This window comes from Elgaria multicarinata, chromosome 2, assembly GCF_023053635.1.
Source record: "Elgaria multicarinata webbii isolate HBS135686 ecotype San Diego chromosome 2, rElgMul1.1.pri, whole genome shotgun sequence".
Taxonomy (NCBI): Eukaryota; Metazoa; Chordata; class Lepidosauria; order Squamata; family Anguidae; genus Elgaria; species Elgaria multicarinata.
Genome location: NC_086172.1, coordinates 17,777,463 through 17,801,489, shown reverse-complemented (window position 1 = coordinate 17,801,489; position 24,027 = coordinate 17,777,463). Strand labels below are relative to the sequence as shown.

Below are 24,027 nucleotides of genomic sequence, written 5' to 3'. Positions count from 1 at the left end.
CCAGCCGGAATCTGGCTTCCTTTAACTAGAGCCCGTTATTCTGTGTCCTGCACTCTGGGAGGATCGAGAAGAGATCCTGGCCCTCCTCTGTGTGACAATCTTTTAAGTATTTGAAGAGTGCTATCATGTCTCCCCTCAATCGTCTCTTCTACAGGCTAAACATGCCCAGTTCTTTCAGTCTCTCTTCATAGGGCTTTGTTTCTAGACCTCTGATCATCCTGGTTGCCCTCTTCTGAACACGCTCCAGCTTGTCTGCGTCTTTCTTGAATTGTGGAGCCCAGAACTGGACACAATACTCTAGATGAGGCCTAACCAGGGCTGAATGGGAACCAGTACCTCACGTGATTTGGAAGCTATACTTCTGTTAATGCAGCCCAAAATAGCATTTGCCTTTCTTGCAGCCATATCGCACTGTTGGCTCCTATTCAGCTTGCGATCAACAACAATTCCAAGATCTTTCTCGTTTGTAGTATTGCTGAGCCAAGTGTCCCCCATCTTGTAACTGTGCATTTGGTTTCTATTCCCTAAATGTAGAACTTGGCATTTATCCCTGTTAAATTTCATCCTGTTGTTTTCAGCCCAGCACTCCAGCCTATCAAGATCACTTTGAAGTTTGTTTCTGTCTTCCAGGGTATTAGCTATCCCCCCCCCCCAATTTGGTGTCATCTGCAAATTTGATCAGCGTTCCCTGCACCTCCTCATCCCAATCTTTAATAAAAATGTTGAAGAGCACTGGGCCCAGGACTGAGCCCTGCGACACCCCACTCGTTGCCTCTCCCCAGTTTGAGAAGGTTCCATTGATAAGTACTCTTTGAGTCCGATTCTGTAGCCAAGTGTGAATCCACCTAATAGTTGTTCCATCTAGCCCACTTTTAGCTAGTTTGTTAATCAGAATATCATGGGGCACTTTGTCAAAAGCTTTGCTGAAGTCAAGATATATGACGTCCACAGCATTCCCACAGTCCACAAGGGAGGTTACCCGATCAAAAAATGAGATCAAATTAGTCTGACAGGATTTGTTCCTGACAAATCCATGTTGGCTTCTAGTAATCACTGCATTGATTTCAAGGTATTTACAGATTGACTTCTTTATAATCTGCTCCAGAATTTTCCCAGGGATGGACGTCAGACTGACTGGTCTATAGTTCCCAGGTTCCTCCTTTTTGCCCTTTTTGAGGATAGGGACAACGTTAGCCCTCCTCCAGTCGTCCGGCACCTCACCCGTCTTCCATGATTTTGCAAAGATAATAGACAAAGGTTCTGAGAGTTTTTCCACTAGCTCCTTCATTACTCTAGGATGCAGTTCATCGGGCCCTGGAGATTTAAACTCATTCAAGGAAATTAGGTGTTCTTTGACCATTTGTTTATCAATCTCAAACTGCAATCCTGCCCCCTCAACTTCTGCTTCACTTTTTCCAGGGGGGTCATAGACCCGCTTTTGGGAGAAGACCGAGGCAAAGTAGGAATTGCGCACTTCAGCCTTTTCTTTGTCGTCTGTTATCAATTTGCCATCCTCATCAAGCAGTTGAACCACCATTCCTTTCCTCTGTCTTTTACTACTCACGTATCTGAAGAAAGCCTTTTTATTGCTTTTAGCATCCCTCGCTAATCTCAGCTCATTCACAGCTTTAGCCTTCCTGACGCCATTTCAGCACTTCTGCGCTACTTGTCTGTACTCTTCTTTTGCAGCCTGGCCTTCCTTCCACTTCCTATATGTATCCCTTTTTGTTTTCAGGTCATCTCTAAGCTTTTTGTGGAGCCACTTTAGTTTCCTCTGTTGTCTTCTATCTTTTCTCCTTGTTGGAATTGTTTGTAACTGTGCCTTTAAAATTTCCTTTTTTAAATACTCCCACCCATCCTGCACTCCTTTTCTCATTAGGCTCCCTTGCCATGGGACCTTACTTATTATAGTTCTGAATTTATTAAAATCAGCTTTCCTAAAATCCAGAGTACGTGTATGGCTACGCTCGACTTTCGTCTCCTTCATAATCAAGAATTCAAGTATGACGTGGTCACTTTCCCCCAGAGTTCCCGTAACTGCCACGTTATCCACTAAGTCATCCCTATTGGTCAATATCAAGTCAAGGATTGCCAATCCTCTAGTTCCTTCCTCCACTTTCTGTAGGAGAAAGTTATCACCCATACATGTCAGGAATTTCTTGGAAGGGCTGCTTTTGGCAGTAATGGTCTCCCAACAGATATCAGGGTAATTGAAGTTCCCCATCACTACTACATCACACTTCCTTGAAACACTGGTAATTTGTTTCTCAAAAGTTTCATCCTCGTCTTCTCCTTGATTGGGTGGTCGGTAGTAGACTCCGGTTATCATATTCTTTTTATTCCTAGCCCCATTTATTTTAATCCAGACGCTCTCGACAGGGCTCCCAGTCTCATCCGCCTGTATTTCTGTGCAGGGATAGGTATTTTTTAACATATAGTGCAACTCCACCTCCCTTTCTATTTCTTCTGTTCTTTTTGAACAAGTTATATCCTTCAATTGCTATATTCCAGTCATGGGAGTCATCCCACCAAGTTTCAGTTATACCTATCAAGTCGTATTTGCCTTCATGTAATAAGAGTTCAAGTTCATTCTGTTTGTTTCCCATGCTCTGAGCATTAGTATATAGACATCGAAGACCATGTGTTTTATAGTCTGGCTTTGTTCCAACATTGTTGCAGACACTATTTTGGGACACTGTCGGAGCTGTTCTCTGTACTGTGGTGCATTGGCCTTCATCCATTGTTGCCTCAAAATTTACGTCTCCCACCCCCGTAAGATTCAATTTAAAGCCCTCCTGATCAAGTTCTTCATGCTGTGGCCGAACTCATTCTTTCCAGCCCTTGTGAGGTGCAACCCATCCCTTGCCAGCAGTCCATGTTCCAAGTAGCGTAGCCCGTGGTCCCAGAATCCAAAACTCTCACAACGGCACCACCTTCGAAGCCAGTCGTTCATCCGGAGTATTTTTCTTTCCCTTTCTAATCCTCTTCCAAGAACCGGGAGGAGGGATGAGAAAACTACCTGGGCCCCAAAGTTCTTCAGTTTCCTTCCCAGAACTTCAAAGTCTGAAATGATTTCTTCGGAGCTCTGCTTGGCGACATCATTTGTTCCCACATGGATGAGAAGAAAGGGGTATGTGTCCGTGGGCTTTATGAGCTTCAGTAACCCTTCAGTCACATCTCTAATCTGTGCTCCAGGGAGACAGCACACCTGGTGTGTGCTGTCACCTGGCGTGTGGATCAGTTTTCCACAACCCCACAGTCACAACCCCACTAACCTGTCACTTTTTGTTTGATTGGAGGTACCCCTCCTATTACTACTTGTGTGCTATCTATTGATGTGTTTCTATGTAAATGATTTTCTTTATATTATATTACTATGTGTATAACATTGTATTTTAAGGGTTTTTGATCTTTGTAAACCACCCAGAGAGCCTAGGCTATTGGGGCAGTACAGAAATGTAATGAGAGGATGGGTGAATCAATGAATATCAAGGGAGGGCCAAGTTCATCTCTTCACTCAGGGGAGAACCGAACTGGGCGACCACAGGCCAGGCTAAGCTCACTGACTTGGTTAGGCTCTCTCAGCATGACCTACATCACACAGTTGTAAGATATTCACACTTTTAATGATAAATTGTGGTGGGGAACAGAACCATGGAAGCCCTATTGATCCTCTTCAAGATAATGTGGGGTATCGGTAAATAAATGTCTGTGGTTTTGTCATCATTCTGAAGCAGTAGGCAGGTTAAATTCATTGTGGATTTCTTTGCCAGGTACTCTTCTCCCTTTCCCTCAGACCCTGACATTGTTTGTGTGTTTTTGCTTCACAGAATCCCTATCAGGCCAAACATCGGCTACCCACTGCAGCAGGCAAGGTTAGTGCCTCTTCTGTCTTCCGTATTTTGCTGCCCGTGGCTGTTAATGGGAGGACGGCATGGGTTGAGTTTAAACTGTTAAGTATATGAAAGAAATACTTGCTTAGTCATTAAAATTGTGTGTGTATGGCTATCTCAGGGTTAAACAGAGAAAGACTATCTGTGGGTAATTACCTTGAGATAGAGGCTGTTCTGGGAACCTTGCCAAGATTCTAAGTTAGCCTCATCACAGCTGTATGTAATGTAGATAAGAATTGTGTAGATCTGTATATAGTTTCTCACTTGTGTAAAATGGAACTGATCACTGCTTACAGATCACTGCTCTATGATCACTGCTCTCTGTGTATGCCTCAGTGTGCTGATCTGAACTGATCTGAATTGAACTGCACAGAAGCCTGAAGGAAATAAACCAGCTCTGCTGTGTAAGACCTGCGTGATGTGTGTTTGTTTCTGAGCACAAACAGAGTTCCAGAGAGAGAAAAGTTCTGGCACAATAACCCAACAAAGGTTATGGGCCCAGTCCAGTCCAGGAAGCCTACGCCAGCCTAACCCAGGCAGAAGAACCAGAACTTGGTGGGAACGGTGCAGTATCAGAACCAGGAGTCTGCTAAAACAGAAAACTGTTGATGAAGGAAGACATCAAGCTAAAGCCAGTGCTGCAAAGTGAGGAAAAATCTCAGTCGGCTGACTCTGAGGAGGACTCTGAGCAGGAGGACGGTGAGATACCAATTCCTAAAGCAGAGGGAATGGCAGGAGCTAATATGTCTGGTTTGCATCAATTGTTGGAAAAGCTGAATGACTCTAACTATGCATTATGGTCTTACAAAATGCAAATGTATCTGATTCAGGCTGAACTGTGGTATGTAGTCACAGAGGATCCACCAGATAGAGCAGATCCACAGAATGCTAAATGGTTTAAGGACGATGCAAAAGCAATGGCAGTTATTGCATTAGCTGTGGAAGACTCTCAAATTTCCTTCATTCAGTTTTTGAATACATCAAAAGAGTGCTGGAATGCGCTACAAGCTGTATATCAAAGAGAAACAGCGGGCAGTAAAGTAATTCTAACCCGGAAACTGTATGGAATGAAGCTGAAACTAGGGGAGTCTATGTCAAACCATTTGAAAAGCATGAGAGAAATCTTCAATCAACTCAGGGCACGAGGGATGGAGTTTACAACTATACACCAAGTCTATGTGATTTTGTCAAGTCTTGATTCATCGTACGACGCGGTTGTCACCATGATGGAAAGTCAAGAGGAGAAAAATTTAACCCTCGAGTATGTAGCTGGAAAACTACTGGAAACCTATGAAAGAAGACAAGCTTCAAAACAACAGAGCCTTAAACTTCCTGTGGCTGAATTTCAACAAAGCCATAAATCTTCTGACGTGGTGGCTGCATTAAAGGCAAGGAAATGCTTTAATTGTGGTTCCACAGAACACTTAAGGCGGGATTGCAACAAGAAGAAGAAAAAGCTGTTGACAGCAAAGTGGAGAGAAGAAAACAACATGAATGAAGCTGAATCAACAAAGAAGTGTCTTCTAGCAAGAGTCAAAGAGACAATGAATCCTTGGTTTTTGGACTCTGGGGCTTCAATAAGTATGGCAAAAGACAAACTTTCATTTGTAACCTTGGAAACTTCTACTTCAAAGCAAAAGTGTGTTACCCCTGCAAATGGATCAAAAATCCAGATTTGTGGTGTGGGTAATGTATATTTTGATTGTCTGGGAGTTGAACTACAAAGTGTTTTATATGTACCAGAATTAGAAACAAACCTTCTAAGTGTGTTTCAGTTAACAGAAATGGGGTATGAGGTTTGTTTTACTGAAGAAAATTGTACTATAAAACAGGGAAACAAGGTGTGTGTGCAAGGAATAATGAAAGAATCTTTGTATGTGATTAATACTTGTACAGAAAATGAAGTTGTAGCCAGCAAAGTCACAACAAAAACAATAGCCAATTGCAAACCACACCAAGAGTGTATCCATTTAACTCATAAAAGGTTTGGTCATGCTAACTATAAAACAATTTCTAAGATTCCAGAATTGTGTGAAGGGGTGAAAATCAAACCATGTTCTAACTATGTAGAATGTAATGTATGCAGTGAAACCAAGTGTCATAAGTCAAACATTCCAAAACATAGTGAGAGAACAACAAAAAGAATTTTTGAATTAATTCATGCAGATCTTGCAGGTCCTTTTGAGACAAGTCAAGGAGGAAACAGATTTTTCTTGTCTATTGTTGATGATTACAGTAGATTTGGATTTGTGTATGTGTTAAAACAGAAGAGTGAAACTTTTGGAAAGTTTAAAGTTTTTGTTAAGTGGAGTAAAAATAGATTTAAAGAACCTATAGCTAATCTAAGAACGGACCGGGGAGGTGAATTTCTTAGCAACCAATTTAAAAAATTCCTCAGTGATGAGGGTATACAACATGACCTTACTGCTCCATATTCACCATTTCAAAATGGAGTTGCAGAAAGGAAAAACAGAACCTTGCAGAACATGTTAAGAGCTCTATTGAAAGAGTCAGGATTGTCTAATCTGTTCTGGGCAGAAGCTTTGTCCACCTCAAATTATTTGTTAAACAGGCTTTACCACTCTGTACATGAAAAAACTCCATATGAAATGTTTTACAAAAGAAAACCTAGAGTGTCACATATAAGGGTTTTTGGAAGTAAATGTTTTGCTCATATTCAGAAAGAAAACAGACCAGGAAAACTAGCTCAAAGAGGTTTGGAATGTAAACTGTTGGGATATGATACACAAACAAAAGGCTATCGTTTGTGGTCTCCATATCACAAAAGTGTAATTGTGAGCAGAGATGTAGTTTTTCATGAACAAATGCAGGAAACAAAACAGTATGTAAGTTTGCCTGTAGAACAGAAAGCTGTAGAAACAGAAGAAATTCCTGAACAATCTCAGCAAGAGAGGGAGGGGGAAGAAACTGTAGAGGAGGAAACTATGTCTGTAACTATGCCAAGACGATCAGAAAGGGAACGCAAAGCTCCAATTCGTTACTCAGATGAATACCAAAGCAAACAGGTTTCTCATAGAGCTTTACTAATAGCCTATGAACCTACTTCATTTGAGGAAATTCAGGAAATGGAACCTACAGAAGCTCAGGGCTGGCATGAAGCAATGTCAGAGGAAATCAGAGCAATGGAAAAAAATGAAACGTGGGAGCTAGTACCTTTACCTGAAGGTCGTAAAGCCATTACCTGTAAATGGGTATTCAAAGTAAAACAAAATGAGAAAGGACAGGTGGAACGTTCAATGGTAAAACACAAAGAGATGCTTTTAAAGCTGGGTCTCAGATTGTAACACAATTTAAACAACATGCGCAAGAGGAGGACTGTTAAGTATATGAAAGAAATACTTGCTTAGTCATTAAAATTGTGTGTGTATGGCTATCTCAGGGTTAAACAGAGAAAGACTATCTGTGGGTAATTACCTTGAGATAGAGGCTGTTCTGGGAACCTTGCCAAGATTCTAAGTTAGCCTCATCACAGCTGTATGTAATGTAGATAAGAATTGTGTAGATCTGTATATAGTTTCTCACTTGTGTAAAATGGAACTGATCACTGCTTACAGATCACTGCTCTATGATCACTGCTCTCTGTGTATGCCTCAGTGTGCTGATCTGAACTGATCTGAATTGAACTGCACAGAAGCCTGAAGGAAATAAACCAGCTCTGCTGTGTAAGACCTGCGTGATGTGTGTTTGTTTCTGAGCACAAACAGAGTTCCAGAGAGAGAAAAGTTCTGGCACAATAACCCAACATAAACTTCCTTGGGGACCAGTAAGAATGGAAAGAGAGAACTCCAGTGCTCTTCCTCCAAAGCCTTTTGTGTGGGTGATCAGGTTTCTTTGTGGGATTGAGAGCGTTGCAACATGAGGCTTTTATTGTGCGCTCTCGATTGGTTACTCAGTTTCTTTGCACAACAGCTTCCTCCCACGTGCCCCTTTCCCTTGAATTATCCCCACAGCGTAAAGCTGTCATTGTTGTGAGCTAAATCACACCCTGGGTGGCGCTCATAAGATCCTTTACATACCAGGAAAAGGTTTGTAAAAATCATAAAAAATCAATGGATGACCCAATCCGATTCAAATTATTAAGCCCTCCTTAATATCTATTCCTCTGCCAATTTTGATGTCTTTGTTGCAGAGGTGAAAAGGGTTCGGAGAGTTTAGCCATTCATGAGAGAAATGCGGAAGACCAATAACTCTATTTTGAATAAATATTTGCAACACAGTCTATCCTGCATGTTGATCTAGGAGTCTTGCAAGGTACAAGGCTTCTGGGGCCCATATCTGTCACAATCCCCTCCCACTGTTGGGACCCGGGGGGGTGGGGTGAGAAACCAGGAAGGTGGACATGGATAGCAAGGGGGGATCATGGCCCAAACTAAACTACCTCACATGGCCTAAACTAGCTGTCTCCCCTATTTAACCTACCTCACAGGGTTGTTACTTACTCACATGTTTTTAGGAGACAGAACCATGTAAGCTCTACTGAGCTTCTTCAAGAAACGGTGGGATATAAACAAATCTCATCTGAAAGAGATTTTATTTTATTTTTATTTATTATTTATTATTTATTATTTATTTATTACATTTTTATACTGCCCAATAGCCGAAGCTCTCTGGGCGGTTCACAAAAATTAAAACCACAAAAAACATCCAACAGGTTAAAAACACAATTGAGGGTCTGGTTTCCACACTCCTGAGGGTCGGATTTCGTCGTCTTTTCTGTAGCAATATGCAGGCTCAATTCATTGTGGATTTCCTTGTTCCAGTTTTGTCATGGTTCTCATCAGGCCTTGCCCTTTTTTGTTTGTTTTTGCTTCACAGAACAAACATCTGGCAAAACATCAGCCACCCCCTGTGCCATTCAAAGTAAGTGTGGCGTCTCCCTGTTCCGTGTCTTGCTGTCCGTGGGCTTAGTGGGAAGACAGCATGGGGCTGTGGGTTTAGACTTTGGGGGGCACCAGTGAGGATGCGAAGAGATCACTCTGGGGCTCGTCCTCCAAAGCCAATTTGTGCCATGGCATCATCCAGGGGGATTTAGTGTCATCCCATCCTTCATTCAGAGAAATATGGCTACCCTGTTTGGCTTAGCTACATATGTGCCAGAAACCTTTCATAAGGAGCCATGGGTCACACACAGAAGTCTATTTGATGTGCACGTTTCCCCTAAATTTACCTCTTCCAAGACATTTTAAGTTAGGGATTTGTCATGGTTCTCATCAGGCCTTGCCCTTTTTTGTTTGTTTTTGCTTCACAGAAGGAATTTCTGGCAAAACATCGGCCAGCCCCTGTGGCAGTCAAAGTAAGTGTGGCGCCTCCCTGCTCTGTGTGTTGCTGCCCTGTGGGGATAGTGGGAAGACAGCGTGATGCACCCACTTTATACATTTACATAGTTATAGCTTTAAAAATTCTACATTTAACAGAAGAGGATGGTCCAATAAGCTTTGTCTCACCCTCCCCATTGATATCAGGTTTCAGTGGAACAATAAACGTTGCCTCCTTCATCTTTCTCATTTGGGGGCTCCGTTCCACTGCTGATCTCTTTGGAAGATCTGGGTCAGTCACTACCTCTCAGCCTAACCTTCCTCACAGGATTGATGTGAGGGTAATGGGGAGGAAAGGCAGACGATCAATGTCATTGTGTGTGTGTGTGTGTGTGTATACACACACACACATACACCAGAAAAGCAGAACGACATCAAGAATGTGTGATAGGTGCAACTGGCGCTCAATCAGTAAGTTCACCCTGAGGTTTGGCAGCACCGGTGGCCCTCAGGGCTGATGTTCCCTACCCTTGACATACAAACAAAGGGTGGGTTGAGAAGAAGACACTACCGGAAGAAATACGAGCAAAGCAGAGCCTCCCACTGACTGAACCTTTTTGTCGCCTGCTCAGGAACCAACGATGCCATCCAGAGCGTTGTCCCACCAAAGAGCAGCAGCTCTGGAAGCGTTAGAAGTAAGTCTTCTTCAGGTCTAACCTTCCTGATGGAGGGTGGAGCGAGGAGCCAGGGAGGGAACAAGGAACGAGGCCATGAATGTGGCCTCTGTTGTGCCAAGAGCATCCAAGAGATGCTTCATTTTCCTCAGGGGCATTTCCCAACGTGTGCAGCTGAATGCAAAGTGAATTCAGCGTAGATTTCATAAAAGTTGGATCTTCTGTCTCCCCTTCAGACACCCTTTTATGGCTCTTTTTGTTTCACAGAAACATTTGGTTTCGAGGTGGCAACGTCTGCTCGTGGCTGTGGGAAGTGAGGTCAGTGGCTGTTCTGTGTTGTCTGTTTTGCTGCCCGGTGGTGTTATTGGGAGGAGATGGTGAGCTGGGATTTAGACGTCACTGGGCCCCTGAACGGATACTGTTGGAAATTCGCAGCATGTTAGGCCTGGCGCTCTTCGTTCATTTTTGTGGCATATTTGTGAGATTAATCGGGGTCTTCGTTTAGTTTAGGAAAAAGATGAGTAAGGAGACACAAGATAGAGGTGTACAAAATCATGCACGGTGTGGAAAAAGAGGACATGGAGACATTTTTCTCCCTCTCTCATAATACTAGAACCCGGGGTCGTCCCATGAAGCTGATTGGTGAGAGATTCAGTAAACAAAAGGAACCCAAAAGGCGACCACCGTAGAAACAAAATAAACCCAGTGAATTAAATCGTCATTCAAAAATTATACACACTTATTTATACCAGAATCACTATTTTCAGTCCATTGCTAATACAAGTCTACAACAATCAACTATCACATCAGTGTAGCATTTCATTACATATCAGGATAGCCTTCAATTGTAGTTATCAATCATTTCAAACCAGATTTAAACAGTCATTGCATGGAAATCCAACCCATAGACATCAAACACTATCATATAATCCCATAAACAGTATATTAAGACCACATTTAGTCAACAAGGTTCATGTTATTCCTTGTTTCGAAGTATCTTCTTCAAAAATGTCGGTCTTAGTACTCTGTTAAAAATAACAATTCCAAAGTAAACACATTTGATTAGAGTTACTCCACAGTAACAACTCTCATTTACTTCTTATTTACTTCTTATTTTTTGGCTGGTTCACAAGATAAGAACACCGTGAATTGCTTTATTCAGACAACTTACCACCAACAGGCAGTCTGAATTAATAACTCTAGTCAAATGTGTTTGCTTTGGAATTGTTATTTTTTACAGAGTACTAAGACGGACGTTTTTTGAAGACAATACTTCGAAACAAGGAATAACATGAACTTTGTTGACTAAATTTGGTCTTAATATACTGTTTATGGGATTAGATGATAGTGTTTGATGTCTATGGGTCGGATTTCCATGCAATGGCTGTTTAAATCTGGTTTGAAATGATTGATAACTACAATTGAAGGCTATCCTGATATGTAATGAAATGCTACACTGATGTGATAGTTGATTGTGGTAGACTTGTGTTAGTATTGGATTGAAAATAGTGATTCTAGTGTAAATAAGTGTGTATCGTTTTTGAATGACGATTTAATTCATTGGGTTTGTTTTGTTTCTACGGTGGTCGCCTTTTGGGTTCCTTTTGTTTATATTTTCACCGCCACTGCCTCCCTTACTAGAGTTACTCATTTTTCAGGTGGGAGATTCAGGGCAGATCAAAGGAAGTAGTTCTTCACACCGTGCATAGTTGAACGATGGGATTTACTCCCACGAGATGGGATGATGGCCACCCATAGGCATGGCTTTCAAAGGAGGTTGGATGTCTTCCTGGAGGAGAAGGCTGTCAGGGGCTGCTAGTCCTGAGGGCTTTAGGCTGCCTCCAGTATCAGAGGCAGTGAGCCTATGTACACCAGTCGCTGGGGGATTTGGGAGGGAGGGAGGGCGTTGCTGCATTCTTGTCCTGCTTGTGGGCTTCCCACGGGCCGCTGATTGGCTACTGTGTGAACAGAATGCCGGACTAGATGGACCCTGAGTCTCATCCAGCAGGGCTCTTCTTAGGCAAATACGTTTTCTTTCACTTTCACAAATAATACGCCATTTCCCCGGCTCTAACCGCCCCACCCCCAGGAAAGTGCTCTTAAAAATAAGAAGCGGCAGTGGAGGTTGATGACCACATCGTGAGTAAGAGGGATGGGTGAACAGTCAGTGCCCTGTGTAGAAATGCTTCCCGCGTACACTTTGAGACCCTTTTGAACACACAGAATGAACACACAGGAAGGAGAAACACTGTGTATCGGCAGCTATCTAAGGCCCAAACTTCTTCAGGTCCACTGTTACTTCCGGAGGGGAGTGGGACTCTCCCCAAGGGCCAAAGGCCTGGGAGGGTTCTCAGCTCCCTCTGTCGTCACAGGAAAGGGCTCAGAACAACTCCAGGTCTCTGTTCTTGGAACTAGGAGGTCCAGCTCAGCAGAGGGGGAGGCTCAGGACTGTCCCCCCCTCCCTGCCCCCCCTCCGAGAAACCACCAAATCCCGACTAGAGTCTTTCAGTGCTTCTCCTCACGTGCGATGCAGCTTCCTCCAGGCGCCTGGGTCTTGCTGGGGGTTGTAATCCAGGACATCTGGAGGGCATCAGGTTGGGGAAGGTGAGTCAGAGGAGGGTTCCCTGCAGGTGACCGTACTCCATATTCTTCTCTTTCCTTCAGACACAACCATCAGTCTCCCCCGCTCCGCGGGAGCCGGGCTTGCTCAGCAGAAAGGCAACCTCCCAGGGAAACAGGGTAAGTGGCCATGCTAGGCTGGGTTTGCTGCAGGGTGGTGTTAAAGGGAGGAGGGGATGCATTTCTTTATGGATATTTATTACTCAGGTTTGTATACTGCTTTCCAGTAGAATTATCACAGCACTTAACAGAGTAATAGTATTGCACTGGAATGCAATTTAAAAAATCACTGTTGATCACTAAAAGTATAACTGGCAAGTTTGCATGATGAATCAGGCTCTTTGGTCAGGAAATTTCATGCAGGATTGATCTGTTGACTGAATTGTTCCAGGAAACATCTGCACCCAGCAGGGCCTGGACAGAGGCCATTGGAGCGGCATTGAAAGCCCTGGAGGTAAGTCTTCTACAGGACTAACACTGCTGGTGGATGGTGGAGGGAGGGAGTCAGCGAAGGAGCAAGGCCGTGGTTGGGGACATTCTAGTGTAGGTTGTAACGGGTGTCCAACTGGGTCCGGGAGTCCAGAGGACTCTCCACTGACCCTCCCCCCACCGGGCCCAGCATCTTTGGGTGCAACCAGGTTACTAAGAAGCTCACGCAGAGGCACGACCAGGGGCGGGATTGGTGGTGGCAGGCAGCCGACTAAGGCAGAGGCGGGCAAGTCTCTCCTACTGTATTCTAGCGCCAGCAGCATCCAAGAGATCCTACCCCCCCCCAAGGGACTTTTCCTGAAGATCTACATCAAAATGGGTGGTGAATTCGTGGTGGTGAATCCAAAGGGATTTAGGATTTGTCCTAAATCCCTTTGGATTTAATTATTTCTCTTTTTTGCTTCACAGACTCGATGGACTTTGTTAGAAGACGCCTGGGCCACGGAGGGGAATAGTGAGGTCAGTGGCTCTTCTCTTCTGTCTTTTTTGCTAAAGACAGGAGACATTATATTAATGGGAGGAGGCGTTCCTTCAGACAGCTTGGACCCTAGCTGTTTAGGGCTATGAATGTTAATACCAGCACTTTGAATCGGGCCTGGACCTAGCAGCTGGGAAAGGACTGGCATGATGTGATCTTGTTGGCCAGTGCCTGTTAGCAAACCTGCTGCTCTGTTTTGAACCAGCTGAAGTTTCTGGACACTTTTCAAAGGCAGCCCCTTGTATAGCACATCAGGCTATCTCTGTCAAGATGAGGACACAGTTGGTATATCAGCCTAAGCTGATAAAAGATGCTCCTTGCCACTGAGTTCACCTGTGCCTCAAGTGATAGTTTTGGATCCAAGAGCACCCCCAAACTACGAACCCAATCCATTAGGGGGGAGTGCAACCCCCTCCACAACAGAGTGAACATCGCCTAGCCGAACAGGCGAACCACCCGCTAACAGTACCTCTGTCTTGTCTGGATTGAGTCTCAGTTTCTTGGCCCTCCTCCTGTCCATTACTGTTCTCAGGCACTGATTCAGAACAGCCACTTCCACCACCTTCTGGAACTGGCCCTCCAAGTAGGAGCAGAGCCACTGCAACACAGTGCCTCCAACTCCCAACCCAGGCAACCAATCCAGAAGGATACCAAGGTCGATGGTATCAAAGGCCACTGAAAGGTCCAAGAGAATCAACAGGGTCGCACTCCCCCTGTCCCTCTCCCGGCAAAGGTCATCCCACAGGGCGATCAAGGCAGTTTCCGTTCCAAAATCATAACTGAACTATCAACCTATAACTGCCTGTGGTTTATTATTTATTTATTTATTTATTTAAAACATTTATATCCTGCCCTATATCATTAATATCTCAGAGCAGCGTACAGATGAAAACATACAGTATAAAACAATAAATATGCACAGTCAAAAACAAATTAAACCATGGTTTAGACTTTGACTGCATTCCGAAGTCACAATAACCCACCATGGGTTATTTAAGAGAGTGGGTTGCTTAACCCTCCGTGGGTTATCGTGTCGTCTGCCAGGAGTGTTTTTAACCCACGATGGCTTATTTGGCCCAAGTAATCAATCTTTCACCAGTTCTCGTGTCTTCCTGACGCGTTTGTCTCCCCTGCTCCGCAGGGGCCGTGCCAGCCAGAAGAAGGAACCTCCTGGGGAAACGAAGTCAGTGGCTCTTCTCTGCTGTGTTTGCTGCAGGGTGTCGTTAAAGGGAGGGGAGGGTGTATTTCTTAATGAGTACTTAGTATGCAAATTTGCATTCCACTTTCCAACGTCATTTTCAAAACAGTTAACAGAACACTTGTATTACAAGGGAATGCAATAAAATAATCACGGTTCAACAGTAGAAGTGTGACCCCCATCAGGCAAGCATTTCATTGCATGCTCGTTACTGGGCACTCACGGATTTTCACGGTTCCTTCTCCTGAGGTTTTGGTGAGTCCCTCTGCCGCAGGCCTCCCGCACCTTCTAGCCATTTTTGTGTGCCAAATAAGCCCCCACCCCGGTACGTCTGACTAATTTTTAAAAACAGAGGTTGCCGCTATCTCCTGCTATGTGCAGGAGAAGCAGCGTGATCCTAACAGCCCATTGAATGGGTCTTGTGCATGTTGTTTACTTTCTCTTTTGGAAGAGGAAGTAATGGGGAATGAACATGTGGACGGAGAAGCGAGGGTAAGGAAACGCAACTTTCCCCCATGAGATGATGCCCTGTAACTTGCCATTTAGTGTTTAGCAGGAAGCAGCACTTTGCGAGGTCTTGTCTGCTTGGTTCCCTTCATTTTTGTGGCAAGTTTGCATGATAAATTAGGCTCTTTGGTCAGGATATTTAATGTGGGATTGAATTGTTCGCTGAATTGTTCCAGGAAACATCTGTTCCTTGGAATGCCTGGGCCCAGGCAGTCACAGGAGCCCTGATAACTTTGGAAGTAAGTCTTCTTCAGAGCTAACATTGCTGGTGGATGGTGGAGGGCGGGAGTCAGCGAAGGAGCAAGGCCATGAATGGGGCATTGTAGTGTAGGATGTTCTACTTCTTTGGGTGCAACCAGGATCACTTCCTGACAATGTGGGATGAGGAAAAATGTACTCCTGCGTAAGCTACATGATATGTGGGTGTTTCCTCCCCTCTCCCTGGTCAAAATGGTTCAGAAAGAAGCTGAGGTAATCCAGGGGTAAATAATAGATTAATAAAAATAGCTTGAAGAATGTGTTGGCCAATCAGAATTCCCTGACTTTCCCAAGGGCAGCCCCTCAGGGCAGCCCCTCAGGGCAGCCCTCAAGCCAAATGAACGTAAACGTAGTGGAGCTTGAGTGGTGAAAGTGGGAAGTTGTCAATTTCACTATAGCCCCAAATAGAGTTTATGTACTGGTATCTTCACAGGAGGCAGAACCACCATCCTCTCCGTCTCCATCACCATCTCCATCACCATCTCCTCCACCTCCTCCAGCAAGAACATCTGCTGCACCTCTTCCAACAATACCAGAACCATCAATCCAAGGAATGGGGCAACCGTCTTCACAGGTAAGATCATTTCCCCTGCCATTTCTTTTTCCACCTCCCTCATCCACAGAGTCTTCAAATGAGAGGCAACCCTGGTTCTGCAGTCAACCCAGCCCATTTCCTCCATTTTTACTGGGAGGAGGGTAGGCCAAAAAGGCAAGTTTAGGAGACTTTACGTGAAGTAAAGGAGGTTGCATGGATCTGCAGACTGGTTATACCTGCATGTCCCCAGTGCTCATGAGTCCCTCTAACACCTACACTACAAGAGGGAAAGTAGTTCCCTGGACAGTAGAAAGGGAGGTACAAAGATGGGAAATAGCATGTAGGGATAGTCCAAGGGAATGCGGACCACCCGCCTGATGGCATTCTTTCCTTCTATTTAGGCCGAAGGGAACCTCCCCCCAATCAGGAAGCGGGCGTGGAGGAAAAGGAGTGGAGATCCTCTGAACGAGCCAGAGGAAGAGGTAAGGCAATCGATTACACGGCACTCTCTGCTCACAGAGCTATTTGGCTCTTCAAAAAGTCACCACATGAATGGGTGGAAGCCCCTGAGGACGACCCTGGGACCCCAGTGGAACTGGCTGCCATTTCAGGGGAGGGGGGAGGGAAACTCACAGTGTGGCGTCCTTCTGCGAGAGCTTGTGTTGGTCACTGCCTGTAGGACCACTGTGACAAAGTGCATCAAGGGGTATTGAAGGGACAAGATGCAATGCTGCTGCCCTTTTCAGCAGCCACCCAACTTCTCCCACAAAAGGGTTGGGGGATACATGGGGGCTGAAATTGTGTTGTCCCCTGGGAAGGGCAATCATTGGCCCCTCGGGCTCTCCTCCCACGGGGGTCCCTAAGAGTCAGAAAACTATGGAGGCCCCTCATCAGCCATTACAAACGTCTCTCTCTCTCTCTCACTTTCAGATTAGGAAGCCAAAAAATGAGGGGCCCGAAAGGAAAAGGTTTGGAATTTTCTTTTGCTTCGATGTTTCAGAAATGCTGGTGGGAAATGTAACATTGGGGATGGGGTTCTGTGGTGTGGCACCATGCCCTGGTCATGTATAGAGATGAGTAGGAACTAGGGCTGTGCTCCGTTCCAATTCAGATCGTGAATCCAGGGCGTAGGGACCCAATCCGTCTTCACCAAAGGCGGATTCGAATCGGGTCAGGGGGAGCTGTGGATTGAGGTGAAATGGTTCACCTCCATCTGGAGCTCCAAACGCAGGTAAGTAAGGGGGAGGGGGGCTCACCTGGCAGCGGCACCGCTGCCACACCCCATAGAAACCACTTGGACTCATTCCTCTAATGTCTCTGTTTTTGCAGGATGAGAATAAAAAGACCCTCATTCCAGTAGCGCTCCTGCCCCCTTTTCCTTCCTTCCTTCCTTTTCCTCTCTCTCTCTCTCTTTCATTTTTTCTTTCCTTCTTTTTCATCTCTCTCTTTCTCATTCCTTTTTTCCTTTTTTTTCTTTTTTAGTGAAAAACATTTACAACCTATACAGCATGCATCGCCTGGGAGGGCTGAACCTACCAGAGCCCAGGGTCAGTGGGCACTCGTGTCCCCCCTGCTGCTGCTGTGATCGCCCACTCGCACGCGTGATCGTCCACTCCCTGACGTGGTCCAGGATACTCCGGTCCTTGGAGGGGTCCTCATGTGTTCCACGGGCACCACGCAGATGCCTGCTTCGGCTTTTGGGAGAAGCAGTGGGCTGTGGGGCGCCTGCAGAACACACGAGAACCCCTCCAGGAACTGGAGTGTCCTGGACCACGTCAGGGAGTGGGCGATCACGCTTGAGAGTGGGCGATTGCAGCGGCAGCAGGGAGGACGTGAGTGCCCACTGACCCTGGGCTCTGATAGGTTCAGCTCTCCCAGGCAATGCATGCTGGGAGTTTTATTTATTTATTTTATTTATTTATTTAATTTATTACATTTATATTATTATTATTTATTTATTTATTTATTTATTTATATAGCACCATCAATGTACATGGTGCTTTACAGAGTAAAACAGTAAATAGCAAGACTCTGCCGCATAGGCTTACAATCTAATAAAATCATAGTAAAACAATAAGGAGGGGAAGAGAATGCAAACAGGCATATATCCTGCCCCATAGCCGAAGCTCTCTGGGCGATATACAGTTGTAGGCTGTTTCTCCTTTACAGCCTAGGGCTGTGCATTAAAAAGGTGGTTCCAACATAAAATGGCAGGTCTCTTACGAAATGACCATCGTAATTTGGATTTCAAATTCTGAGGCCCGAGGCTCGCACAGACCTAGTTGTATCTAGGAGAGTGTCTCTTTTAAAATTTTGAGGTTTTGCCTCAAGACCGGCTCACATTTGTCAAGGCAGAAATTAAACTGAACCAAAGTACACTCCTCTCCCTTTAGTTTCTACTGTCAGCATATAGACAAACAGAAAATGAAGATACAGAAAATCAATTGATATCTTGAGTATACTGAACTAGTTTCCAGATACATTGGTCTTAACCCACAAGGTCCTTTGTATTGACAAGTTCAGCCTCTCCCTGGCCTTGGGATGTCACTTTCAATGGCGCAGGGTAACTGCCCGTGCTCCCGGCTCACCCATGGGTGTCACTGGATGTTCTATCTCTGAAGTTACTTCATCAGGAGAGACGCCGAAAGCAGTGGCATGATCTGAAGCAGGGATTGTGGTCCTTTCAGTCTCTCCAGAATAACTGGCATTATTCATGTTTGCTCAGTTGAGGTTCAGCAGCCTTATCCAGTCCCGGCCCATTAGACTAGGTCCTTTCCTTTTCCCTACAACTAAGGGCAATTGTAAGGTCTCATTTGCATATATCACCTCTATTTACTTATTTATTACATTTGTATACCGCCCCACACCTGAAGCTGTCTGGGCGGTTCACAAAAGTTATAAACAGTAAACACTAAAAAAGGATACAAAATTTAAAAATCATCAGAAACATAAAAACAGCAGTATAAAAACAACAGTATCCATTTAACATGGATACTGCCTCTCACTGGGGCATATTCAACAGTGTATGTGTGTATCGACATTTTCTCTAGCCGTGTCTCTAGCCGGAGTACACCACATCTCTGCTCTCAACATTCTCTCCTGCACCTGTAATATGGTGTATCTGCTTGCTGTTGTGAGCCTTCCTGGTCCTTTTTCTGTGTCCTTCTTGTACGAAACATTTTAGCTAAACGGCCTCGATTTAGGCACAACCAGCACTCACTATCCCTGTGGGGGCATGGGTGACCATCAGGTTTCCTTCCACATCGAAAACAGGGCTATCTTCGTGGATTCTGTCTTCCCCGGAGAGCCATTTTCAGCCAACTTCTGCACAGTAGCAGAGACTATCTGAGCATCTCTGGGGTTGTAGAGACCCTCTGCAAATCGAAAGCATTCTGAGTTGCCACCTCCACGGCTTGCACGATTTCCAGGGCTTTCTTGAAGTCTAAATTGGATTCTGCCAATAAACACCTCTGCATCCTGTCCTCATTGATGCCACAGACTAGCCCCTCCCTCCGCAGGGCATTCAAGGTATCTCCAAACTCACAAGGCTCTGACAGGCGACACAGGTCTGCCACATAGTCTGCCACAGACATCCCAGGGGAGCGTGAGGGACTGTTAAACTGAAATCGCTGCACAAGCTCTCTTTTTTTAATCATTTGTTATTATTATTTCATAAACACATGTAGCCTAAAAGTATTACATAAAGATATAAAAAAGGGAGAAGAAAAGGAGGGGAGAGAAAGAAAAAGAAAACATACATCAAGGATAAGGTATGTTTTCCGCTCTCTACACATCAAAAATGTGAATTATATTCTCTCCTTGTTCAATACATTTAACGTAATAATCAAATTCTTTTCTTTCTTCTAAGTTATCTAAATCTCATACATTGAATCCATAGACAAATCCATCGTTTTTCTATGTCTCTTGCAGAAATCCTATCAGTGCTTTCCATTCCATTCCATTTGTGAACCGCCCAGAGAGCTTCGGCTATTGGGCGGTATAAAAATAAATAAATAAATTCCGATATAAATGTGGCTGTTGATTTATCCCTCATTATCGCTGTTAGTTTTGCCATTTCTGCCAACTCGAACGTCTTCAATGTGCGTTCTTGCATTGTTGGCGTTGTTTCGTCTTTCCACTTTTGTGCATATAATAATCTCCCTGCCGTTGTCCTATACAAAAGCAAAGTCCCCCCCTTCCCTTTCAGATGATTGTCCATTAGCCCCAGTAGAAAGGCTTCTGGTTTCATTTGTATATTAGTCTTTAATATTTTCTGAATTAAAAGGTGTATCTGCATCCAGAATGCCTTAGCTTTTTTGCAGGTCCACCAAAGGTGATGGAAGGTTCCTTCTTCCTCACATTTCCAACATTCACCCTTATACATTTTGGCCAACTTCTTAGGTAACGTACTGTATGCCATCAATACATCTTCTTATAAAGATTCTCTTTAACTCTTGAACATAATGTACATTTCAAACCCTTTCCCCACATATTCTCCCACTGTTCCACTCAAATGTTATATCCAAAATTTGAAGCCCATTTTATCATACAATCTTTTACCTGCTCATCCTCTGTTTCATACCTTAATAAAAGATTATCTACATCTTTGAAATCACATGCTCATCTTTTGTACACAGTGCCATTTCAAACTCTGATTTCGATTGCTCAAACCCACAATTCTTTTTATCTATTTTAAACCTTTCCCTAATTTGTACATACAAATCCATTGACATATATGACCTTGGTTTTTTTGCTTGCCATCTAAATTTAGATACATATCTCTGCCACTGCTTAAATGGTACGTCCGAGGTTACAATGAGTATTGTTTGAAACAAAAATAACATTCTCGGCAAATTCATTTTAATTGTTGCAATTCTCCCCAGAAAAGACAGTTGGAGCTTTTCCCATCTTTTAAACTTCATTCCACACCTTAACATAGTTATTATGAAATAACATACAATTCATATTTGTTAGTACAATTCCGAAATAGTTTTCCTTCTTTTCAATTTGGAAGCCTGTCTTTTCTATCAATTCTGATTGTTCTTGGGAGCTCATATTCTTTGTTAACAACTTTGTCTTTTGTTTGTTAACTTTGAAACCTGCTACTGCCCCAAACTCTTTCAATTTTCTCACCAAGATTTCAATGCCCTTTAAAGGACCTTCCAAGGTAAAAACGAAATCATCCGCAAATGCCCTCAGCTTGTACGACTCTTTTTTCATCTTTATTCCTCTGATTCGCTCATCTTGTCTGAGATCTTGGTTCAGCAGTTCTAACACCAAAATAAACCATAACGGTGACAGGGGACAACCTTGTCCTGTCCCCCTTTGCATTTCACAGGATTTGGTCACATTTCCATTGATAATTCCTTGCGCTTTCTGAGAGGTATAAATAGTTTACCCCAAAATCCAGTTCCTCTGGAGTTCTAAATAAAAAGGGCCAATTAAGATTATTAAACGCTTTCTCTGCATCGAGAAAAATCAAAGCAGCCTGTTTCTCTGGGTGTTTTTCCAAATATTCCACAGCATCTATGACCGTTCTTACATTGTCTCTCAACTTAGGTAAGAAGCCACTTTGATCCTCATGTATGAATTCTTGTAGGACTTCCTTAACTCTTTCTGCCAAAATTGCCATAAATAACTTAGTAATACTTAGTAATGATATCGGCCTATAATTCTTGGTCAAGGTCAAGTCCTGTCCTTCTTTCTGTATAAGTGTTCTATAAGCCATCTTCCAAGTATCAGGTATCTCCCCACTATTCAAAACAGAGTTCATTGTAGACTGTAGTGGTTGTAGGAGATCATCCTCAAGTATCTTGTAGTATCAACCTGACAGTCCATCCGGTCCTAGGGATTTCCCCAACTTAATCGTTCTTTTCACTGCCACCATCTCAGCTGTTGTTATAATGTTCATCATCAATAGTTCTTCCTTTGAAATTTGTGGTAATTTTTGTTTTTCAATGTATTTATCCATTAAATCTGTTGATATATCCTGTCCCTTATATAAATTCGAACAATATTGGTGAAAGACTCTTTGTATGGCCGTATCATCTCCTAATTCCGCTCCATTTTCTTTATTTTTAATATTGTTTTCTGTTCTCTTTCTTTCTTCAATTTATAAGCCAGGCATTTTCCTGGCTTGTTTGCTGATTCGAAACTTCCTTGTTTCATATAACTTAACTTTTTTTCCATATCCCATATTGTTAACATTGATCATTGTTGTGGAAGCATTTTAATTTGTTGAAGTGCACTTGTCTTTCCAGACGTTTTCCTTAATTCTTCTTCTCTTTTTTTGATCTCATTCAGAATATTTTGTCTTTTCTCTTCCCTTTTTTCCTTAAGTTGACTATTTTGTTGATCAAAATGTCCTCTCCTATAGGCCTTACTTGCGTCCCAGACCATTTGGAGATCTGTTCCTTTGTTCAGATTCATTTCAAAATACTCTTTCAATTTTCTTTTACTGATGTCCATCATATCTTTATCTTGCAGCAAAGTTTCATTTAATCTCCATCTAAATGTTTTACCTTTTCCCCTATAGACCATAGATATAAGATTGTGATCTGAGAAAGATTTAGGTAAGATTTCTATTTTGCCCACTTTTGTGAAAAATTCTTTAGTTTTCAAGTCATATCTATTCTTGAGAAGGACTTGTGCCTTTCTGAAAAATAGGTATACTCCTTTGAGTTGCCATTTCTGCGTCTCCACAATCTCTGATGGCCTGGGGTTGCGATGATTTGAGACAATCCCAATCAATTCCTCAAATGATTTGTCACTGGGCTGATCAGGAGCTACTAAACTTCTTTTGAGTCCATATGTCTTTGCTCCACAAACAGTCAGTAAAAAGGCACGCTTCTGGCTATCATCATCAAGGCCATGAGCAATGAAATACTGGGAATGTCTCTCTGCATAGTGTACCCAGGCCTCCTGGTCAGGATCAAACTCCTTCATAAATCCATAAACAGCCATCTTCAGCCACACTGCTCCTCACAATGTGTGAAGAATCAAAGGAGTGATGTATCCTGTTTATCCTTGTCACCAGTGTAATAGAGGTAGCTTACACCGGTAAAAAGAAAGAATAACTGGCTTACTTCTTCGTACATTGCCATTTGGAGTCCATCTCGAAATCAGGCCTGGAGGAAGCTCAGTTCCAACTACTCTAAGACAAACACTTTTGCTACGTTGCCCCTAGGTGCCAACACATAACATATATTACAGTTTCCTTTAAGGTGCAAAGACCAATTGAAGATAGAATTCAGGAACTGAGATGGCTCAGCTACTCCCTCCTTTCCCACCTCCTCCCTTGCTATAAAGAAAACAGTGTGATTTTGGTTTGATTTGCCCATCCATTGTGGGGATAGTCTCTGGAGAAGGTGTAATTCCCAGGGTCCTATATCCCCTTCCGGAGAGCACCATTTCGTAAAGTCTCTTCCAACGCCAGCGATTACAGATGAACGACACTTCTAGTCAGTACTCATGTCCTTGCAAGTTTATTCCCAACTCCCCATAGATTAATTAGGGTTGTACCTTCTTAGTTGTGACTTCTAGGCTACAAACAGCAACCACATTTTCTTTTCTTTTCTTTCCTCTCCCAGTCTCTTCTGTTGCTTTATTGATGACACTGTTTAATTTAAGAGTGTCATTTCCAAAGCACAGCGGAGTGTTGATCAGAATCCCACCAAGTCCCTTTCCAAGGGCCAGTAGAAGGAGAGCGCAGGTTAATGTGAGGTCCAGAAGGGAAGTTGCAGCTTCTGCTTCATCCACTCCACATCTCAGGCAACAGCGTCATTCACAGCAGCTGAGGCCTCAGCCTTGTTCTTGCTCTCCCTGTCTCTCTCCCTGTCCTGCCCTGTCCTTTCCATTTACTACTTTTCCGAACAGCACAATAGCTGGAGCTGTTGAGCCATCAATAACAACAAAGTCCTCTATGGTGAAGAGAGAGGATTTCTGCAATCAAAGGGATGAACCGAGAATACAAACGGAGTCAACCAAATGCTCCCAACCTTTCTTGCATGGTAAACATCGGTCTCACGCCTCTGACAGAGCAAAAACTGAGGCTGCTGCTATGGCGAAAAGAGGTGCAAAGCATGTAAATTCTACTGAATT

The 24,027-nt window shown here is 43.6% G+C and overlaps 1 protein-coding gene across 1 annotated transcript in view; it reads left to right on the top strand.

Annotated features, from left to right (window-relative positions):
- Positions 1–17,261, top strand: part of LOC134413640 (uncharacterized) — an 86,724-nt gene extending 69,463 nt beyond the window's left edge. Inside the window, exons 14-20 of the mRNA XM_063147699.1 lie at positions 3,831–3,870; positions 9,802–9,864; positions 12,508–12,582; positions 12,854–12,916; positions 15,826–15,966; positions 16,329–16,409; positions 17,257–17,261. Coding sequence (XP_063003769.1) covers positions 3,831–3,870; positions 9,802–9,864; positions 12,508–12,582; positions 12,854–12,916; positions 15,826–15,966; positions 16,329–16,409; positions 17,257–17,261 — 468 coding nt within the window. The remainder of the gene's footprint in view (positions 1–3,830; positions 3,871–9,801; positions 9,865–12,507; positions 12,583–12,853; positions 12,917–15,825; positions 15,967–16,328; positions 16,410–17,256) is intronic.
- Positions 17,262–24,027: the final 6,766 nt, after the last annotated feature.